The sequence below is a fragment of the Manis pentadactyla genome, chromosome 12, assembly GCF_030020395.1.
Source record: "Manis pentadactyla isolate mManPen7 chromosome 12, mManPen7.hap1, whole genome shotgun sequence".
Lineage (NCBI taxonomy): Eukaryota > Metazoa > Chordata > Mammalia > Pholidota > Manidae > Manis > Manis pentadactyla.
The window spans coordinates 34382364-34405003 of NC_080030.1; the positions used below are offsets into that span (position 1 = coordinate 34382364).

Sequence of the window (22640 nt, forward strand, 5' to 3'; positions counted from 1 at the left end):
TCACCTCAAACCCAAAGACATGTACAGACTAAAAGTCAAAGGATTGTAAAACATATTTCAAACAAACAACAGCGAGAAGAAAGCAGGGGTTACAGTACTAATATCAGACAAAATAGACTTCAAAACAAAGACAGTACCAAGAGATAAAGAAGGACACTACATAATGATAAAGGGCCCAGTCCAACAAGAGGATATAACCATTCTAAATATATATGCACCCAACACAGGAGCACCAGCATATGTGAAACAAATACTAACAGAACTAAAGGGGGAAATAGACTGCAATGCATTCATTCTTGGAGACTTCAAAACACCACTCACCCCAAAGGATAGATCCACCGGGCAGAAAATAAGTAAGGACACGGAAGCACTGAAAAACACAGTAGAGCAGATGGACCTAATAGACATCTATAGAACTGTACATCCAAAAGCAACAGGATACACATTCTTCTCAAGTGCACATGGAACATTCTCCAGAATAGACCACATACTAGGCCACAAAAAGAGCCTCAGAAAATTCCAAAAGATTGAAATCCTACCAACCAACTTTTCAGACCACAAAGGAATAAAACTAGAAATAAACTGTACAAAGAAAGCAAAGAGGCTCACAAACACATGGAGGCTTGACAACACGCTCCTAAATAATCAATGGATCAATGGCCAAATCAAAATGGAGATCCAGCAATATATGGAAACAAATGACAACAACAACACTAAGCTCCAACTTCTGTGGGACACAGCAAAAGCAGTCTTAAGAGGAAAGTATATAGCAATCCAAGCCTATTTAAAAAAGGAAGAACAATCCCAAATGAATGGTCTAATGTCACAATTATCGAAATTGGAAAAAGAAGAACAAATGAGGCCTAAGGTCAGCAGAAGGAGGGACATAATAAAGATCAGAGAAGAAATAAATAAAATTGAGAAGAAAAAAACAGTAGCAAACATCAATGAAACCAAGAGCTGGTTCTTTGAGAAAATAAACAAAATAGATAAGCCTCTAGCCAGACTTATTAAGAAGAAAAGAGAGTCAACACAAATCAACAGTATCAGAAACAAGAAAGGAAAAATCACGACGGACCGCACAGAAATACAAAGAATTATTAGAGAATACTATGAAAACCTATATGCTAACAAGCTGGGAAACCTAGGAGAAATGGACAACTTCCTAGAAAAATATAACCTTCCAAGATTGACCCAGGAAGAAACAGAAAATCTAAACAGACCAATTACCAGCAATGAAATTGAAGCAGTAATCAAAAAACTACCAAAGAACAAAGACCCCCGGGCCACATGGATTTACCTCGGAATTTTATCAGACATACAGGGAAGACATAATACCCATTCTCCTTAAATTTTTCAAAAAAATAGACGAGGAGGGGATACTCCCAAATTCATTCTATGAAGCTAACATCACCCTAATACCAAAACCAGGCAAAGACCCCACCAAAAAAGAAAACTACAGACCAATATCCCTGATGAACGTAGATGCAACAATACTCAACAAAATATTAGCAAACCGAATTCAAAAATACATCAAAAGGATCATACACCATGACCAAGTGGGATTCATCCCAGGGATGCAAGGATGGTACAACATTCGAAAGTCCATCAACATCATCCACCACATCAACAAAAAGAAAGACAAAAACTACATGATCATCTCCATAGATGCTGAAAAAGCATTTGACAAAGTTCAACATCCATTCATGATAAAAACTCTCAGCAAAATGGGAAGAGAGGGCAAGTACCTCAACATAATAAAGGCCATCTATGATAAACCCACAGCCAACATTATATTGAACAGCGAGAAGCTGAAAGCATTTCCTCTGAGATCGGGAACTAGACAGGGATGCCCACTCTCTCCACTGTTATTTAACATAGTACTGGAGGTCCTAGCCACGGCAATCAGACAGAACAAAGAAATACAAGGAATCCAGATTGGTAAAGAAGAAGTTAAACTGTCACTCTTTGCAGATGACATGATACTGTACATAAAAAAACCCTAAAGCCTCCACCCCAAAACTACTAGAACTGATATTGGAATACAGCAAAGTTGCAGGATACAAAATCAACACACAGAAATCTGTGGCTTTCCTATATACTAACAATGAACCAACAGAAAGAGAAATCAGGAAAACAACTCCATTCACAATTGCATCAAAAAAAATAAAATACCTAGGAATAAACCTAACCAAAGAAGTGAGAGACTTATACTCTGAAAACTACAAGTCACTCTTAAGAGAAATTAAAGGGGACACTAACAGATGGAAACTCATCCCATGCTCTTGACTAGGAAGAATTAATATTGTCAAAATGGCCATCCTGCCCAAAGCAATATACAGATTTGATGCAATCCCTATGAAACTACCAGCAACATTCTTCAATGAACTGGAACAAATAATTCAAAAATTCATATGGAACCACCAAAGACCCCGAATAGCCAAAGCAATCCTGAGAAAGAAGAATAAAGTAGGGGGGATCTCACTCCCCAACTTCAAGCTCTACTATAAAGCCATAGTAATCAAGACAATTTGGTACTGGCACAAGAACAGAGCCACAGACCAATGGAACAGACTAGAGAATCCAGACATTAACCCAGACATATATGGTCAATTAATATTTGATAAAGGAGCCATGGACATACAATGGTGAAATGACAGTCTCTTCAACAGATGGTGCTGGCAAAACTGGACAGCTACATGTAGGTGAATGAAACTGGACCATTGTCTAACCCCATATACAAAAGTAAACTCAAAATGGATCAAAGACCTGAATGTAAGTCACGAAACCATTAAACTCTTGGAAGAAAACATAGGCAAAAACCTCTTAGACATAAACATGAGTGACCTCTTCTTGAACATATCTCCCTGGGCAAGGAAAACAACAGCAAAAATGAACAAGTGGGACTATATTAAGCTGAAAAGCTTCTGTACAGCAAAAGACACCATCAATAGAACAAAAAGGAACCCTACAGTATGGGAGAATATATTTGAAAATGAGGGATCCTTTAAAGGCTTGACGTCCAGAATATATAAAGAGCTCACACACCTCAACAAACAAAATACAAGTAACCCAATTAAAAAATAGGCAGAGGAAATGAACAGACAGTTCTCCAAAACAGAAATACAGATGGCCAACAGACACATGAAAAGATGCTCCACATCGCTAATTATCAGAGAAATGCAAATTAAAACTACAATGAGGTATCACCTCACACCAGTAAGGATGGCTGCCATCCAAAAGACAAACAACAACAAATGTTGGCGAGGCTGTGGAGAAAGGGGAACCCTCCTACACTGCTGGTGGGAATGTAAATTAGTTCAACCATTGTGGAAAGCAGTATGGAGGTACATCAAAATGCTCAAAACAGACTTACCATTTGACCCAGGAATTGCACTCCTAGGAATTTACCCTAAGAACGCAGCAATCAAGTATGAGAAAGACCAATGCACCCCTATCTTTATTGCAGCACTATTTACAATAGCCAAGAATTGGAAGCAACCTAAATGTCCATCGATAGATGAATGGATACAGAAGATGTGGCACATATACACAATGGAATACTACTCAGCCATAAGAAAAGGGCAAATCCTACCATTTGCAGCAACATGGATGGAGCTGGAGGGTATTATGCTCAGTGAAACAAGCCAAGTGGAGAAAGAGAAATACCAAATGATTTCACTCATCTGTGGAATATAAGAACAAAGGAAAAACTGAAGGAACAAAACAGCAGCAGAATCACAGAACTCAATAATGGACTAACAGGTACCAAAGGGAAAGGGACTGGGGAGGATGGGTGGGTAGGGAGGGATAAGGTAGGGGAGAAGAAGGGGGGTATTAAGATTAGCATGCATGGAGGGGTGGGGGAAAGGGGAGGGCTGTACATCACAGAGAAGGCAAGTAGTGATTCTACAACATTTTGCTATGCTGATGGACAGTGACTGTAAAGGGGTTTATAGGGGGGACCTGGTATAGGGGAGAGCCTAGTAAACATAATATTCATCATGTAAGTGTAGATTAGTGATACCAAAAAAAAAAAAAAGGCAGTTCCTGTGTGGTTACCTCCAATGAGTTCTACACAAGTGTATAAAGGGCATATAAAAGTGTAGGCAAAGGGTCTGTTTTTGTTCATACAGAGGATCAAAGCCTAATTGGGCTACCCCGAAAATGAACTAAGATATGATCTGAAAAAGAACTTCCAACATCAGCACTCTTGGGAAGACTCATGCCAGAAGATGATCATCAAAAAACCCCAACGATGATCCACGCACTGCTACAGCTGTAGATGCACTCATCCCACCAGTTCCTGGACTTGCCATGGGAATGAAGAAGGAGATATCTAAGCTGGCCTGTGCATACAGTAAAACAACAAATTTGACTGGATCTATACTGTTGGAACTCAACCAAGTATTAGGAGAAGTGTAAATTATAGTGCTCCAAAATCTTACAACTACAGACTATTTACTGTTAAAAGAACATATGGGATATGAACAGTCCCCAGGAATGGGTTGTTTTAATTTTTCTGATTTCTCTCAGACTGTTCAAGTTCAGTTGGACAATATCCACCATATCATAGATAAGTTTTCACAAATGCCTAAGGTGCCTAACTGGTTTTCTTGGTTTCACTGTAGATGGCTTTTAATTACAGGTATGCTTTGGTTATGTAACTATACTCCTGTTATGTTAATGTGTGTGCGCAATTTAAGTAGTAGTTTAAAACCTATACATGCTGAAGTTACTCTACAAGAAGATATGTCAAAGAAATAATCAATCTTCCCATGTTTTCTTCCGCCTGCTACTTCTATAGCTTTTCTTCTTCCTTCCTAATTACAACCCTTAAATAGAATTCGTGCCTCATATCAAATTTACCGAGTATCATAATTCTTCCAAGTGGTAAAGATACCTCAAGACAAATGCTGGGCATAGAAGCCACAGGGCAAAAATATGCAAAGAAGTAAAAAGCTAACCTTTTCAAACAATAGGGCGTCTCTCTCACTTACCAACTCTACATTTCCCTGTATGGCCCCGGAAGATGACTGGTTAGCCAGAGACGGGTAAGATTCCTCAAGGGAGGAACAACCTAAGACAGGCACAGTCGCAGGGGGGTCATCAGGTGAGAAATTGGGGATCAACAGAGGTGAGGCTTAGAACCTCACCCCCCCGCTCTGAGAGAAATCTTCTGCATATGTGGATGTTTTATTGCCCTTGTCTAGCTTGGATTAACACATAGTCTACAGGCACACACCTGATCATCTACATTTGCTCTCTTACAACACTAAACTCTGTTTTCTACCTTTATCTTGTATCTACCTACCACTTCAACATTTTATTAAAAATAATAATAATAAAGAGAGAAATGTGGTATCCACATATAAATCAAGTATAAAAATCAAATGAGTATTCATATTTGAACTGACTATTTATAGTTCATGATGCATGAGCAAAACCAAAAGTTTCTGTGATGACTTCCCTTGTACTGTTCACCATCTAACTTATTCACTATGTAAGAATTTGTTCTCCATGTAAGAACTTGTTCGTTATGCTTCATAAGATTGGAGACTGACGAAAATTAGGCTTGGGGTGGATTAATGATTGTGCATTCAGCATTGACCCCCCTATACAGAATTTTATTGTTGTTAACAACCATTTCATCAATAAATATGAGAGATGCCCTCACAACAAAAAAAAAAAGAGTACACACTTCCAATTGTAAAATAAATAAGTAACCGGGATATAATGTATAGCATAAGGAATATAGTCAAAATATTGTTAACAACTTGGTATGGTGATAGCTGGTACCTAGAATTATCATGTATATAAATGTTGAATCACTGTGTTGTACACCTGAAACTAATGTAATGTAATACTGTGTGTCAACTACCCTTCAATAAAAAATAATTATCTACAAAAAAAAAAAAAAATCAGGTACTCTATTACCATAAAAGAAAGGAGATATTAAGAGACCGCTGACTGCACCTGCTACAGTATTAACAAAAATATTTGTCCTCACCTGGATAATGTCAGATGACCTGTATCAGTGATTCAATAAAAAATGTTACGAGTATGTCTTCTAGCAAACACACATTAGCCATAACTAATCTCCTCACAAAAGGAGAACAGTGTGATAGTCTTTAAAGGATTGCATTCAGCCGTCTTCTGCCAGATCCATTACCCACCTCGGACATCTCCCTGAGCATGCCCGTGATGTATTAAAAGGGGCTCTTGGGATCTTAAACTTTTACGCGGGGAGGTACCTTGAGGGCCTCACACGGGATGGAGGAGGGAGGCGCAGACAAGAGTTTGAGTTTACTTTCTTCTCCAGCATGGTGGGCCTGCTTTATTTGCTTTATACATTTGGTGTCTATAAAGTTTCTGTTGAGGAAAGGAATCTGCCTAAGAAGAAAACACAACACAACTTTGAAAAATTCAGATCTTTCAGTTTTATATTTTACAGATTACAGATGAGAAAATTAAAGCCTGGTTAAATTAGGATGTTTCTGAGTATTTGCAATGTTTATATTCTGCATTTTACTATTCATAGGAAAGATGTAGATCTAAGTCGGACACAGTCCTTGACTTTAAGAGTTCTACAGCCTGATGGTGAACGTTAGTGACCAAAGAACCGTCAGTGACTGTTCAAAGCCACAGAGCGAGTTAGTTTTTGTTTTGATTGACAGTTACTCCAAAGCGGTGGAAATCACTGAAGAAGTACAGATGTCTATTTTTCTAAATGTAAAATAGTTTAATTTCACATAGGGGGTATGGTTCCTAAAATGTCCAGCCCTTTCATTAAGTCTAGTCTGGGTGCTGAATGGTAGATACAGAAATGGTTTACATTAATTGAGGATCTGCCCAATTCTGGTACTGACCTAATTATTTTACCTCTAATCCTTGCAACACCCCTGGGAGGTGAGTTCTGTTGTTGCCCCATTTGTCCTGGCCTAGCTGATCCCTGAGAGGTAAAGAAAACTTCCCAATGTCTTCCCTGCTGAGAGACAGGGCCTTGATAAACTCAATAAAAATAAATTGTTGACCAAGTGAACAGTATAAACTCAGTTCATTGCTATAAATTAGAGAACAATTTACACTCAATAAAATAAAATCAACAGATTTTAATGGTTCATGCTCATGGAACTACTAACCTAATTTAAATAAACATTTACAGAAATTTCCCTTATACCTCTTTCCAGCCAATATGTGCCTTATCCCCAAGACAATCACCTTCAGATTTCCATAACCACCAATTAATCTTTTCACCAATACCTAGTTTTATCACCCCTTTGATTTTAGCCATCCTAGTTGCTAAGATATGAAGTCAAGTTCAATTATATCTCATGATTTTATTTTGCATCTCCTGATTATTAATGATGTTGAATATCTTTTTATAAGATCATTGGCCATTTGTATGTCTTCTTTTATAAATAGTCTGTTTTGGTCTTTTGTTTATTTTGAATTGGGGTGTTTGTCTCTAGTGTTCATTTCTGGAGATGAATTGTTTGGCGGATACATGTATTGCAAATATGTTCGCATCCATGGCTTATATATTCATATGAATGATGTCTCTTGATGCATAGAAGTTTTTAATTTTCACTGAAGTTCCACTTACACATTTCTTCATTTATGGTTAGAGCTTTCTGTGTCTTTATCAGAAAGCTCTGCCTGATCCAAGGTTGTACAGACGGCTCGTTTGTTTTCTTCTAGAAGCTGTGTGCAGTGAGGAAGGGACTTAGCTATTGATACTCAGTTGTTTGAGCACCATTTCATACAAAGATTCTCCTTCCCTCACTGAAGTTTCTTGGCAACTTCTCAGTTCATGTTCTCCTTATATATTTTACTGAAATAATTTGCATGAAATAAACTGCCTCCATTTAAAGGGTACAATTTGTGGAGTTGTGGCAAGCGTAAAATCCTGTAAAACCGCCGCTAAATCAAGATAGAGAGTGCTGTCATAACATCTGTATTAGTTTGTTAGATCTGCTGAAACAAAGTACACCACCTGGGTGGTTTTAACAGCAGAAATTTATTTTTTCACAGTTTTGAATGCTAGAAGTCCAAGTCAAGTGGGGCAAATTGGTTTCTTCCAAGGTCTCTCTCCTCGGCTTGTAGGAGGCTTTTTGCCCTGGTGTCTTCATGTGGTCTTTTTTTTCTGTGTATCTGTGTCCTTATGTCCTCTTTTTATAAAGACACCAGTCATAATAGATTAGGGCCCACATGTATGACCTCATTACTAACTTAGTTACCTTTTAAAAACCCTGTTTCCAAATCTAGTCACATTCTGTAGGGGATTAGGACTTTGACATATGAATTTTAGGAGGACACAATCTAACCCTTAACAACCCCAAAAGATCGTTCATGCTCTTATGTAGCCCATTCCACCCTCTGCAGTCATTCCAAAGCTGCTCCTGATCCATTTGCCACTGTATTTTATTTGCATTTTAATAAATAGAATCATGCAATACATTATATTATATATTTGTCTTCCTTCACTCATAATTTCAAGAAACCCATGTTGTTGCATTTATAAGTAATATAATGCTATATATTTCTGAATAGTTTTCCATTAGCTGGATATAGCATGCTTTCTTTATCCATTCATATTTTGATACATATTTGAATGGTCTCCAGTTGGTGGCTATTAGGAATAAACCCGTTACCAGCATTAGTATACAGTTCTCTGTGTGGACTCATGCTTCATTTATCTCAGGTAAATATCTAGGAATAGAATAACTGAGTCATATGTTAGCTGTATGTTTAACATTTTTTTTAATGCCTAATAGGTACATCAAGTGATTTGCCATTTTACAGTTGCACCAACGGTGTGTGTGTGTCCCAGTTGTTTCGCATCTTGCTGATGTTTGGTACGGGCGTTCTTCTCAGTTCTATCCTTTTGGATAAAGTCACTTGTAACATTGGCTTTTGTAGCTTCTGCATAAAATATGTGAGAAAAAGAATAATTCTCTCTTTTTCATAACTATATTCTGAGGTTTTTAAGAGCTGTTAATAAATATTTGTTGAGTGGATAATTTTGGTTCAAAGGATGTTTTTCATCATGCTTTTCCCTGCTCTCTGTTTAATGGCTGCAGCACTGGGCATCTGCTATGATCACAGCACATGCTTAGCCTTATGAGAGGAGCTCTGAACCAGGTGGAGGAAGATGCAGAGCGATGTCTATTATATGACCGTTGAAAGGAGTTATAAGCAGCATGTTCTGGAAAGTGACGTGATCACTGGGGAATGGCTGGGTAACAGGGAGATTGAGGAAAAGGAAGAAATGAAAAACTCACTGAGCTTGGGTCCCTTGGAATGGGCCTCTTGTTGCTCATCTATCTACTAAATTAAAAATACCCCTACTCAGGGAGCCCTGTTTTAACAAAATAAGAAATACTACTTGTGACCGATGCCGTTTTCCAGTAAGTGAACAAGTGCCAGGCCTGGGAAGAAGTGTTACAATGGTGGTGCCAGTTCATGCCCCAGACAGCCCTCTGAGGGGGGGGATTTAACCCCTCACTTCACAGATGAGGATCTCTAGGTTTAGAAAAGGACGTGAAACTTGCTCAAGAGCAGACAGACAGTAAGTGGAGGATCCGGGAGTCAGCTGGCCTGCGCTCCGTGCAGCTCCTTCTCCGGGCACTTACTGCAGACAGAGAAGAGGGGGCAGGAAGGAAGGACGGCAGCCCTGGGTCCAGCTGTTTTAAAGACAGTTCTGTAGCTTTATATCACAAGAATCACTTGCAAAATTATTTCAGTCCCTTAAGTTTGATTATATGGATTAAATGTCTGTAGAATCATTCAAGGGGGTATTTTAAATGCAACGCACTTGTAGATTCCTTGAGATAATCGGTAAAAGGGTCATTTAAGTACTATTAAAAGAACCTTTCCAAAAACTGTCAGTGCCATGATTTTTAGTAATATTTTGAAAAACGGGATTTGAAAAAATAAATTTCAAACAGTAATGTATATGCTTACCTATAAAGAGCAGATTATAAAATTTAATTAGATAATTCAGAGGAAAAGAAACTTCTTTTGCTTTCATTGTCTGGATATGGTCAGGGTAATATTTGAATAAGAATTAGCCAGTTGAGTACCTCAATTTTCTGCTTGATTGGACATGATGAGACGTAGTCAAAATCACTTGTGGACTAGTTCTTAAGTTTTCAATAATATGTTTTAGGGCTCATATTTTGTAGCTTTAATCATGATTTTTCATGCCCCTGAGTCATTTTTTCTGAACTTCTAAGTTACATGCATTGTATAGATGTTTTTAAATAATATTCGGCCCCATACTTTTCTGTTGATGGTACTATCCCTCCGGCCTGATCCCCACATGTCACCTCTAGTGATTTCTGCTCCCCCCACCTCCCACCCCACCCCCAACTCGGGCACTCAAATCACTGCCTCTTAACAACATCTTCTCAGGCCTTTCGGGTCAGCAGCTCTACGGTTTTAAATTAAGTAATTTCTCACTGGAGACCCGAGACACAGCGACTCTTGCCAATTAGTCAGATTGTATAGTGGTCAACATGCTGCCACATTGTATTTTTTTTTAAATACTTCTCGGTATGAACTTGAGCCATTTAATTTACAAACGATAAAGGGTTGGCAAATGTTTTCCATAAAGAGCTAAACAGTAAATATTTTAGGCTTTGCAAGCCACATCCTCTGTGTCACAACTCAGTTCTGCCCATGCAGTGCAGAAGCAAGAACCGTACATAAAGGACAACCAGGGCCACAACCAGGGCCGCATCCCGCCACGTGTTGTTTGTGGGCGTGGGAATCTGAATATCATTCACTCTTCATGTGCCATGAAATACTCTTCCTTATTTTTTATGTCTTTGAACGATTTAAAAATTTTAAACCATACTTAGGCCCATGGGCTGTACAGAAAGAAGCCCCAGGCTGGATCTGGCCAGCAGGCTATAGAGTTTGCTTACTCCTGCTATAGATGCTCAAATAATTTATGCATTTTCTTGCTTGTAAGTTATACTGTACAAAAGAAGGAGAAAGGTTTCTAAAAGGCAGCCCAAGAATTCTTTATTGAGACATGTATTTCACACTGTTTTACCTGACATTTTTTTTGGACATCTTTCTCAGATTTGAGAGATTAAATACATTTGGTGGGAGGGTGGGGGGATTCTTTTCTTGAAATGTTCTAATCCATACTCTCTTCTGCTACAATGTGATTTGCAATCCTTTTTAAGCTTGTAGTGTGGAGACCTTTCTTATTCCTATATAAAGACTACTAATACAAATACTTATATTATATGGCAATTAAAACACAGTATGCAATGATTAACCAGTTAACATTTTATATTTTCCAAAACAAGAAAAGAGCAAAGCTTAATCTGCTTTGTAATAACATAAATCCACTGAGACATTTGTTTCTCTTTTCAGGAAAGTTATAGCAAAAGCATTCAATACTAATAGTATGTGTAAGGCAGATAAACTAATATATATTTCATTATGTTGAATTCCCATATGCAATGGAATTCTATTCAGTTTTATTACTTTTATTATTTGGTTACAGTTTGAGATCAAGAAGAAAATTATGAATGAGTTTTCTATAATTTGCTTGTACAGAATAAAGATTTGTCAGACAAAGTAGTACCTCATGTGACAGTTACAGGAACTGTTACATACATGTTGCTTTTTGGACTCTGAAAAATTAAGGCATAAAAAATAAGTATCTGTGATGTGCACAGAAAGCTTCATTTCATCCTAGACTTTGAGGAGAACTCTTACTCTGAGCAGTGGGATGCCAACGGGACCTCTTCCTGCCCTTAATCAGCGCTCTTCCCCGAGGCCATGCTGATGTTGACTTTCGGTCTCACCACCACCCCAAGTGCTTCCTGAACAGGCATCAGAAGAAACTGCTCCATGCTGACAGAGCAAGAAAACAATGTCTCCCTGTCCGGTCAATGGTCATCCACAGTAAATCAGATTTCTTGTAAACCCAGCGACTTTGCAGAGCCTTAGGGTGCTGCAGCTCCCGCCAGTCGGTGGGAGCCAGTGCTGGCCTCCATCGTCCCACCAGGGACCACTGGTCCCCTGAGGACAGGCGGCTACTGTCCTGGATGGCAGGGGCATGAGCAGCCACCCTTGGTAGAAGCCAGCAGTAATTCTGCAGAGTTAAAAGAGGGAGTCACAAGACCCTCACAATCATTTCATTTTACCCTGCCTTGCTTCAAAATGCTTGGACAAATTTGCAGGGATACTTTGAGACTAAAAACAAGAATAATCAAATGGGTGAGGAAAGAAGTCAAAGGAAAATAATACGAAGGCAAGGGTAACATTAGTAAACCTCATATTTATTACACGGTATGTGTAATGTTCCCAGAGCTGTGCACAAATCTGACTTGGAGGTTTTCCTAGTTGTCTAAAAATGAGAGAAACTTGGTTCGTAGTGTCTGTGGAGCAGAACAAACCACTACTTACAGAGAAACAGATTTTTAAAATAAATACACCAAGTTCCAAGATGCACCCATTTCCTCATCGGGGGCTGAAGTACGATGTGGGAGAGACAGCCTTCCAGCCACAACTGCGCACTGAATGTCTCCCCTAGGTTAGAAAAGCAGGGCCAATATATGTGACTGGGGTTCTAGGCATCATTTCTTCTATTTCTATATGTTTGTCATTTTTATAAATGAATATATACATATCTTTAAACATCACATCCACAGATGGCCTTCTTAAAAAAAACAGCAGCTTGTAGGGTAAGGGTTTTAATCCCCCTCTTCTCTCCAGCTCCTTCCAATTCTTAACATTTGCATCTCCACTTTTATACTGTCTGAACTGCATAACACATATAACCGTAATTTAAGTCCTCTGTCCATTTTCAAAAGTACAAGCTTGAAAATCAAGTGAGTGTTTATATCAGTATGTCCACAGTGGATTATAAATGTATGCACTACACTTAGATGTGCAAAGAAAATGCAATTTCGTATTCCCGATAACTGATGTGATCTTCTTCACCAGCACTGGCCCTTCCGTGTAGCTGGGAGAACATGCCCTTGATGATGAATCAATGTCATTGTGTCGTGGGTCCCGAAGACTGCTTCACATGTCCAGGTTCAGTGATTCACCCGAAGGTGGACTCAGTGTAGGATCATTCACCTCTGTCAGGTTTATCACACCGGAAAGATGCAAAGCAGCAGAGGGAAAAGGAATGTGAAACGAAGTCCAGAGGAAACAGCAAATTTCCAAGTGTCCTCTCCAGCAGAGCCACACTTGCTCCTGCAGCAAAGAACTGGGACTGCACATGTGAAGTGCCATCCTGGTGGGCCTCATTGGTGACTCCGTGCCCTGGGTTTCTGCTTGGGGCAGGTCTGGTGCACCCCTCCCTTGGCATACCACAATCCCAGAGTTGCATGGGTATCAAGGGATTCGGCACAAACCATTGTCCACACAGCCTTTTGGACACTGCAAACCCTCTGTGTCAGTAAGGGAGTGGGGGACACTCCCGAAGTCCCAATTCCCAGGTGCCAGCCCAGGGCCGACCTGGGAAGTAGCCTCCCTGAGGAGACAGTAGTCGCGGCCGTTGACTCTTTTCTGCATGGTCTCTTACATCCTTCTAGGTGAAGCAGTGGTGTTTGGTTTAATGATCTATGAATTCAAAATTTAGCTCCTTTGGGAGAGTGGTATAAATAGCCTCTATAAAAGTTTAGCTAAGCCTCTTTACAGCAGATGCTCAATTGCCCGGATTTCCTCTGCTTCTCCATTTTTCTCTGAAATTGTGTATGTGCATGTGTATGTGTGTGATGTGGGTGTGAGTGTGGTACCTGCATGAGTATTGTGGTGTGGGGTGTGTGGTGTGGTGTGGTGTGTGTGTGTATGTGTATGTGTGTGTGTGTGTGTGTGTGTGTGTGTGTGTGTGTGTGTGTGTGAAGGGGGGAGAGGCCTGATGGAGACCCAGGAGTGACTGGGATCCTTGATGCCTCCCACATATTCACTAGTTTCCTCAGCCTGGTGGCCGGGCGGACCCTGAGGGGCTGGCCTGGTGCTGACTGGTGCTGACTGTTTCCACCGTTCACTTAAACCTCTGGCCCCACCCCAATGCCTTTGGAAGTAAATGGCCAGGAACACCAGCCCTTGGCCCCAGCCTTCCTGGCCCCTGGCTGGGCGCGGGCCCTCCGACACATCTGCTGGAGCTCCGTCATACTGCAGCCTGCACTGCCCCCTCTCCTCCCCAGCCTGGCGCAGCCATGGAGATGCCCCAGCTCCATGTGACTCTCTCCCAGTCACGCCCCATGGGGGAGGCCAAAGCTGGGCCACCCTGCTTTCCCTCAGGCCCTCTGACATTCTCCTGGGCTCTGAGGCCTCCCAGGCCTGCCCCTGTCCTATCTTACCATCGTCCTTCTTAAGGTTAAGTTACTTAAGGTTAAAAGTTAGTTGAGTTAGAGAATTTTAAGTTGAAAAGCTTTCCCTCCAATCTTTACAAAATGCTATTTTGGTTTTGGTTTCTAAGTAAGGGATCTGCCCATTCTCTCTAGATGGTTTTAGGATCTTCTGTTGATGAATTTTCACTTCCTTCCTGTTTGCTGCTCCAGGTCCCACTCTGCCATCTGCCTTTTCTTGAGCCCTCAGACTCCTCATGGTCCTGCAGGGCAGAGGCCCCCACCCCTGCTGCAGCCTATTGCAGGTTTCTAGAAGAGTAGGGAAATCGCTTCTCAGCCAGCTCTCCATCTTCTGTCCTCCTTGGGATAGTGGTTTGCAGGGTCCTGGTTTTAACATGTGAAGCTCATGGTGTCTCAGGACCGAAGAGATTGGTGTACCTGTCAGCCTGCCACCTGGGACAGGAGGGCTCTGCCAGGTGTGCCTCCACAAGTCCCATCCCTACCTGCAGAGGGTCCTTTTGGGTGTATTTGCATGTGTCTTTGAGTGTGTTTCCATTTAAAAGCTGTCAGCTTCAATTGCAAAGAACTTAAGAAAAATATTTATTTAAATTTTCTAACAACTAAATGTGACTAGTGAGGAGACTAGTAGAGGTAAATGTGCTGTAGGTAGAACAATACAAAAACTGCCATCTTGGTCTAGTTATGAAAATAGATTTGATTTACCAGATTCCCCAAAAGGGTCTTAAGGTCCCCCCAGGGTCTATGGATCCCACTTTGAAAATCATTAGACTATGCATTACTTTCATTATCATTTTATAATATGAATCAATTTTAGAAAATGTATCAGGGAGTACATTTGTATTACAGTTTGTGTACCAAGCATATGTTGTATTTTTCTTAAAGGGTCCTTCTTGCTGGGAAGATGTCTTAACCCCAAACCGGATGAGCGGTGAATGCCAATCCCCAAACTGCCCCGGGACAAGAGCAGTAAGTACCTGGTCACACCCGTTCTCTCCATCAGGGCATCTGCAGTGAGTCCTAGAAAATTAGAATAGAGACAAAGATGCTCACTGACTTTTCTTCCATCTGGTAATATTCATCAAAAATCTTAAAAGATTCAAAAGTGTTTATAATGTTCACCAAAAATGCTACCTGTTCCACTGCCTCCTAGTGTCACTTGCTTAGGGACTTAGCCACTTTGAATGACCGTGTCAAAGCATGCAAATTTAAACTACTTACGAAGTGACATTCGTGGAATACAAAGAAGAACCAGTTCAGAGGGGGGCAAAAGAAAATAACAAAGCTGTAATATTAATCTTTTTCCCAATACTGTGCTATTTTATATTTATATTCCACATCCTTCAAATTTGCTTTGTGGCTTTATCTCTTCATGCCCTTCTTTAGCAGTTCTCTGGCACAGTGGACTGTTCGGAGGCCTGGAATGGATGCCACGTTTCATATAGAGCATTGGAAGTACTGAAGCTCTTAAAATAATTTGTATATTATGGTTCTGTTTGTAATTTGTATATTGTTGCACATTTTACCTCAGAAAATCCCCGGGTTCCTCATAATCTGGCTGTAGATATATTTCCTGTGCTGTAAACACTGGTACGATGCCCACACAAATGTCCACGTTAGTTCACAAACTGTCACAGCAGCTGGCAGTTCCTATCTCCTCCAGGGAACAAGGTCTGTCAGGAGCAGCAGGAGCAATGTCTCCGCTCGGACCATTGGATGGGCCTTCTCTCTCCAGTCTGCGGGGTGGTTGCAGGGTACAGAGGGAGCCAGGAGCGGCAGTAACAGTCATTCCCCATGAGACTGGGGCCAGGGACCATGAACAGCTGTTTATTAATGCAAATCCTGAAGAAAAATAATGATTTGTATGTCGCTCACAGATATTGAGGCCTCTCATGAGTTTGCTACTGGGATAAAATTAAAGGTATATGTATTTTACAGAGCAGGATTCTTAAGTATAATTATATATATATGCATGTGTGCAAATGTAATGTAATATCATACAGCATATGTAATATGATTATGTATGATGATTATGTCTGCACCCACCCATACATATACCCTTTGGTGTGTGTAACATTGTGGCTTCCATATCATCTCTATAGTAATGTGAGGTCCTTTGAAAATCTACTTCAGTCGTTGACAGTCTGGTTGCCTCTCTTGGACCTTGATATTAATTGGCAGGATCCAGTCACAGCAGAATAGACAATCTAGCATCTTTAAGGTGTTAGTTTCAGAGCAGTCAGAGGGCGAAACCGATTCACTAGGGTTGAAAATCATGCCTTTCCCTTGCTGAGTATTCAACTCACCTTAGATATCAACATATAGAATTCAGTAAAGTTATATTGCAGCTCTATTTCTGACAGCACAGTGAACTGATACCCTTAAAAACCCTTGCAGTACACATCATATAATTAAATTGCACACATGTGTTACTAGGAGAATGGCTGTGCTGACAACATGATAAGGACAAGGTGTATGCCAAACAGGATGATGAAGCTAGACTCTGGAGCAAAACTGTGAGAGCTAACTGCTGGCGGCTAGAGCCTCAGATTGGGCAGAAGTGCCCAAGACTGCAGCTAAGTTAAGCTACAGAAAGCACCTGAAAAACAAGACACCCCAGGGAGACCAGCTGGAGAGGAAGGTGCCAGCCATCATTGCCTGTCATACTGCAGGTACAGCAGAGAATATTGCTCCTCAAAATTTGAAAGCATAAACCTATCTGCCCCTGAGTTTTGGGCTAAAAATAACTCTTTCTGTGTGGCACAGAAAGCCCTGAATCTAGAATGTCATTTAATATGGCCATGAGTTAATAGTGCCCAGAACTGGGCTGAAACTAACCCAATTCTTTCCAAGAGACCAGTGCTCTCAAGTAAGTCCCCAGATCATCCCCACAGGCCATATTACACAATCAGGAAAATCGCAAGTAGAAACACGCCATCATGAATGAGAGTGAGTAGAATTCAAATCTGCAGAGAATACGGAAATTGAAGTTATCAGGGACAGGATATCAATGTGCTTAATGTGTTTAATAAATGGAAGTGTATATAACAAATGATTAAAAAATAAAAGACTACCAGAAATATCCAGTCATATTAAAAGATAGATACACACACAAATATGAGAAGTTCCAGAATTAAAAATTGTAATAGACACAAAATTTACCAAATGGGCTAAACAGAGATAATATAGGCGAATATAAATTGTAACCAAGATCTAACATTTGCCTTATTAAAATTACTCAAAATGCACCAAAAAATATAATAATAGATTTGAAATATAAAAGAGAAGTTAGAAAACATTGAGCATAAAATTAGAAATTTCAAATATTGGGTTTCTAGAAGAAAATGATAGAACAGATGAAAGAAAATATTTAAATATGTAACAAAGCAGAACTTCCGACAAATTTTAAGACTCAAGAACCCCAGTGAATTTTAAGGTGTAGCAAATAAAATGAAATGAAATAAAATGAAAAGCACATCTGAATAGATCACACAGAAACTGTGGAACACAAAAGTCAGAGAGAGGTTCTAAAGCAGCTAGAGTGCAGAAGACTGCTGGCCTGTGTAGGAATAACAACTGATATTGTTATTCCAATCAAGGTCAGCATTGGAAGACACATGACAGGAATCATAATCTCACAGTGTGGAAAGACAATAAATGTTAAGGTAAAGCTGTATTTAAGAAAAATCTTTTTTAAAAATGGATAACAACAACAACAAAAAAGATATCTTCAGGCAAACAGAAACTCAGGGAATTTACTTCCATCTAAACCTTTCCGATATTTTTAAATTATACATCTCAGAAAGAAAGCAAATGATCCCAGAAGGAAGGCTTAAAATTTGAGAAGGAATGGTTGGGAAAATGTAGATAAGGCTAAACCAAATAGCACAATCAATATGGTAATATTTGATTTATGGAAATGTTTATAAAGTTACTGGGCAATACTGCGAGTAAACATGAGGCATAAAATTAAGGCATTCAAAGATATTTGCGTTTTTGACCAAAAAGTAGAGATATCTTCTAAAATTAAACTTGCTGTTGGTATGTGAATGTTCATAGCAGCTTTGTGTCCAGCCCAAACTGGAAATAATGCACATGTCCCACAGTAGGGGGATGGGGAACAACTGCTGCTGTAGCCATGCAGTGGTTTACTACTCGGGAATAAAAACATGAAGCAGTGCGGCTCCACACAACCCCAGGGTGGGTCTGCAAACAAGTGTTCCAGCGGAAGAAGCCAAACCAGTGAAACAAGGGGGAACTTCATGATTCCAGTTCTGTGAAAGTCTAGAAATGCGAACGATTTGCAGGACGGGACATAGATCGGCACTTGCCTAGAGATGGGGTGGGGGCAGACAGGGCGTGGGATGGGATGAAAAGGGCCTTGGGAGTCTTTGGGGTGAGAAATGGCTCAGTTGGCTTCATGTTCAACTAAAATACAGATGTGCAGTTTATTTGACAGCAATGACACCCCAGTAAAGTTGTAAAAATAATGATGCCCACATTTTATAAAATTAGGAGATTTCACATAAGTATTCAAATTTCGAGCTCACCCAGAAAGGCCATACACACAGGCAGCTCAGGTTGGCCTGGAAGCTGCTCTTATGTCACAGCCAGTCTTCCCACCTACATATGCTGTTCAGCTGGCTGTGGGGGTCTCAGTGGACACCCAGCAGATCCCAGGAGACAGCTTCCCTTCCCACTGTGGGAAAATCCAGACTCCCCTGACCCCCTGCCGGCCCTCCCAGGCCACTCCAGGACTGCAGACAACTCCTCCCAACCCGGGGTGAGGTCTGGACTCAGAACTGACTTTGAATTCCAGATGGCAAGGTGTGTTCCTTCGGTGTGTCCCAGAAACCCTTAGGGCGGCAGTGCACTTGGGCCCACAACAGGAGAAGGCCACCCTGCTACCCACGGGCACGCACTGCCAGCACTGAGTACCACCCCCTGCAGCTGGCAGCCATCCGTTCCTATTTCCAGTAAACCCCACAGGTCGCCCAAGATGAAACGTGGTTTACAATGAAGCTTTTGTTATCACTCAGCTCAGGGCATGCCTGGGTCCTCAGTCCAGGATAAGGTCATTCATGGCCTGGTTGGAGCCATTGCAGCTGCCACATAGACAAAAACGAACACACATCCATGAAGCAAGAGAACCTTGTCCAGAAGCTGCCAGTAGGTACTCTGCAGGTCCTCTTGGCCACACTGGGTCAGTTCTGTCCCTAACCCAGTCGCAGGGAAGGGAGACACAGGAGGCCACCTTTTAGGACATGGAGGGGCTGCTGTACATCTCAGCACAGCTGGGATGGAGGGGAGGAGTGGCTTCTGCTATAGGCCGCAGGGATCGGACTACTCCATCCCGGCAAGGCCAGAAAGTGCATCGTGGCCCCATAGGTGCGCACCTGGATGGGATCATGGGCTTCCCCACCACTGAGGGTGTTCTTGTACACAGCAGTGAATCATGATGGAAAGCTTTCTTCCAAAGGCTACTCTCCAGGGGCTCCTGTCAGGTGTGAATGTGTTTCTCCTGAGCAAGGACACAGAGGCCCTGAGGGAATCCCCACCTCCCTGCAGTCCAAGGCCTTCCTGGGATATAAACTCTCAAGGGTGTATCTTTAGCAGGAAGCATCCCACTTTGGTGGCACTCACAAATCCCTATCAGTACATGGCCTTTCTGGTGACGGATGACACAGGAACTGCGGAAGAAGGCTTCCCCACAGCGGCCACGCCTTGAAGTCCTGTCTGCAGCTCCGACCGTGTGAAGGAGGCGGGGGCTTTGGCTGCAGCTTTCTCACATTTGCTGCACTGAAAACACCTTCCTTTGCTTGGAACTTTTCATGCCAGACAACGAAGGGATTTCGAATGAAGGCTGCCTTACTGGTCACACAGGAAAGACTTTTCTCTGGTGTTCAGTTTCTGAGGACAACTCACGCTCCTGACACAAATGGGGTGCTCCTCCTGTGAGCTGCCTGGTGCTAAAAAAGTGCTGCTTCTCCTGGCAGGTCTTTCTGAGCACCTTGAATCGATAGGTTCACAGCTGGGTCTCATGTCCAGCACCCAGGCCTCCTCACTGTACTCTTGTTGAGGGGCCACATTGGTTGAAGGCCTCAAGTCCCAGTGAGAGTGAGAGTGCAAAGTTGTCCAGGGCACAACCTGGTAGACCCCCTGGAGGCCTCAGAGATGATCCCCTCCCCTCCCAGGAGGGGCACACACCATGCCAAAGGCCACTGGTCCCAGACCAAGCTCGGCCTCTTCCCAGCCGGGCTCCTCTTTGGAAGCTGCCCCATGTCACCCACGGGAAGCAGGGCCTGGCCTGGTGATCTGGTCCACCTTGTCACTTTTGACATTAACCCGTTTAAATTAAAGATGTATTTGAATTGCCTAGGATAACCATCTGGAGCATTAGGGGATTGCGTCCGTGTGGATGCAGCAGAGGCGAACATACAGCGCACGGGATGGCATCGTGAGCACCACACCCAACTAGAGGCCCCTCCTTTTGTTTAAGCATATATGGAACATTTCAGCAGTTGACCTGTGTTAGGCCATTAAAGCAATTGAAACATCACTAACATAACCATAAAAAGATTACTACTTAAAGGGAGTATTTAGGACCATAAATGTGTATTTTATAAAAGAAGATAGGATAAAATCCTTTCAACATATTGTTTAAAAAACGTAGAAAAAGAATTTGTCATATTCAACTATGTTTTCTTCCACATCTAGCAAACACTAAATACATGTTGGTTAAATAAAGGGACTGAAGGTATTCACTTTGAATAACTATGCAAGTGGCTGACAGAACGCTCAATGTGCGAAACTTAATTCATTCTTTCTTCTTATCTTAAAACCATTTTTCTGGATTCCATTTTTACAATGCAGCTAACTATAATCCATGACTCCTGTATTTTCTTAAGTATTGTGTAGTTTTTGTTTCTTAAGGAGGTGAGAAGACAGGCATATTTAAGTAGTTTGTTGTACTTAAATTTGCAGGGTATTTTGAATTTTTGACATTATTTTGAACATTATATATTATATTCTGATAAAAAGTTTAATATCTATCACTTGAATAAAATATCCATATATTTAAAATTTAAAAGAGCAGAGACTATTATATATTCCTAATTAATATTTATGAACTTAAAGATAATCTGACTAGATTATTTTAAATAGCAGTAAAACTTCACCTTGGTTTTCAAGAGTACAAATACAAACTTGACCCTAACTACGCTTTAGACAGAGAAATCTGAACCTAATTCAGTTTTACACTAATCTATTATCTTAGGAAGGAGCATAGCATTAGTTCTGAAAGGCACCCTACAATTTTATAAAAAGAATTCTAGTCAGCTCAAAACATGTACATGCTTGAGATTAAAAGAGAGACAAAAATCAATTGGGATTTTCTCCATTAATGAAATTAATTCAACTTTGGATAGGACATGAGACTCTAAATTTTCTGTGGAAGTCTTCATTTTGTATTTATTTACCTGTGATACCTAAAGCAGTGAAGGCACCTGCATCTGTATGTGCCCTGGGCCATGTGTACTTCTCACTTGCACATGTGCACAGGCTAAGGCAGACCCAGAAGTCCTGCGCTCTAGGCATTATTCCTAAATCCCAATCATACTTTTTAAAAATGGGTATCCCTGTTCATTCAAACACTCCCATGTGAAGACCCTCTGACTTAGAGGGGCTTTTTGTGGTAGTAAAGAGTTTCTTAGTCAACTGTGAGAAGGTTGTGTTCTCCCTCATACCTGACAGTTGGACAGCTGGGTTTAGGATAAGAGGATAGTCCCTTGGATGAAAAAGAAAGACTTCAATCATGTCTTTGTCTTGGTCTATTCAGACTCCTATAACAAAAATACCATTAACTGGGTGGCTTATGAACAGCCAACATGTATTTCTCACAGTTCTGGAAGTTGGAAGTCCAAGATCAAGGGCCCATTTTCTGTGTCATAGATGCCATTACATGGTGGAAGGGAGGAGGGAGATTTCTGGGTCTCTTTAATAAGGTTCCGTTCATTAGAGTGCCACCTTCACGACCTACCCACCTTCTAGAGGTCCCACCCCCTGATACTATCACAGTGGGGATTCAGTTTCACATATGAATTTGCCAAGGCACACATTCAGTCCACAGCAGTCTTCAAAGTAATAAATGACCAAGGTCATTATTTTTCTTAAGGTGTGTTGGTCTTACTACATAACAGCCTATGACACACATTATATTTTGTATTTTGGGGAAGTAACATTTACCTAAAATCCCATGTAAAATAATGTAATATTTCAGTTTTTAGATTATTT

At 40.9% G+C, this 22640-nt stretch overlaps 1 protein-coding gene across 3 annotated transcripts in view; it reads left to right on the forward strand.

Annotated features, from left to right (window-relative positions):
- Positions 1 to 22640, forward strand: part of PRKN (parkin RBR E3 ubiquitin protein ligase) — a 1272120-nt gene that overhangs the window by 642130 nt on the left and 607350 nt on the right. For all 3 annotated transcript variants that reach the window (XM_036886760.2, XM_036886759.2, XM_036886761.2), the window contains exon 5: positions 15234 to 15317. In XM_036886760.2, the coding sequence (XP_036742655.2) occupies positions 15234 to 15317 (84 nt within the window). The remainder of the gene's footprint in view (positions 1 to 15233; positions 15318 to 22640) is intronic.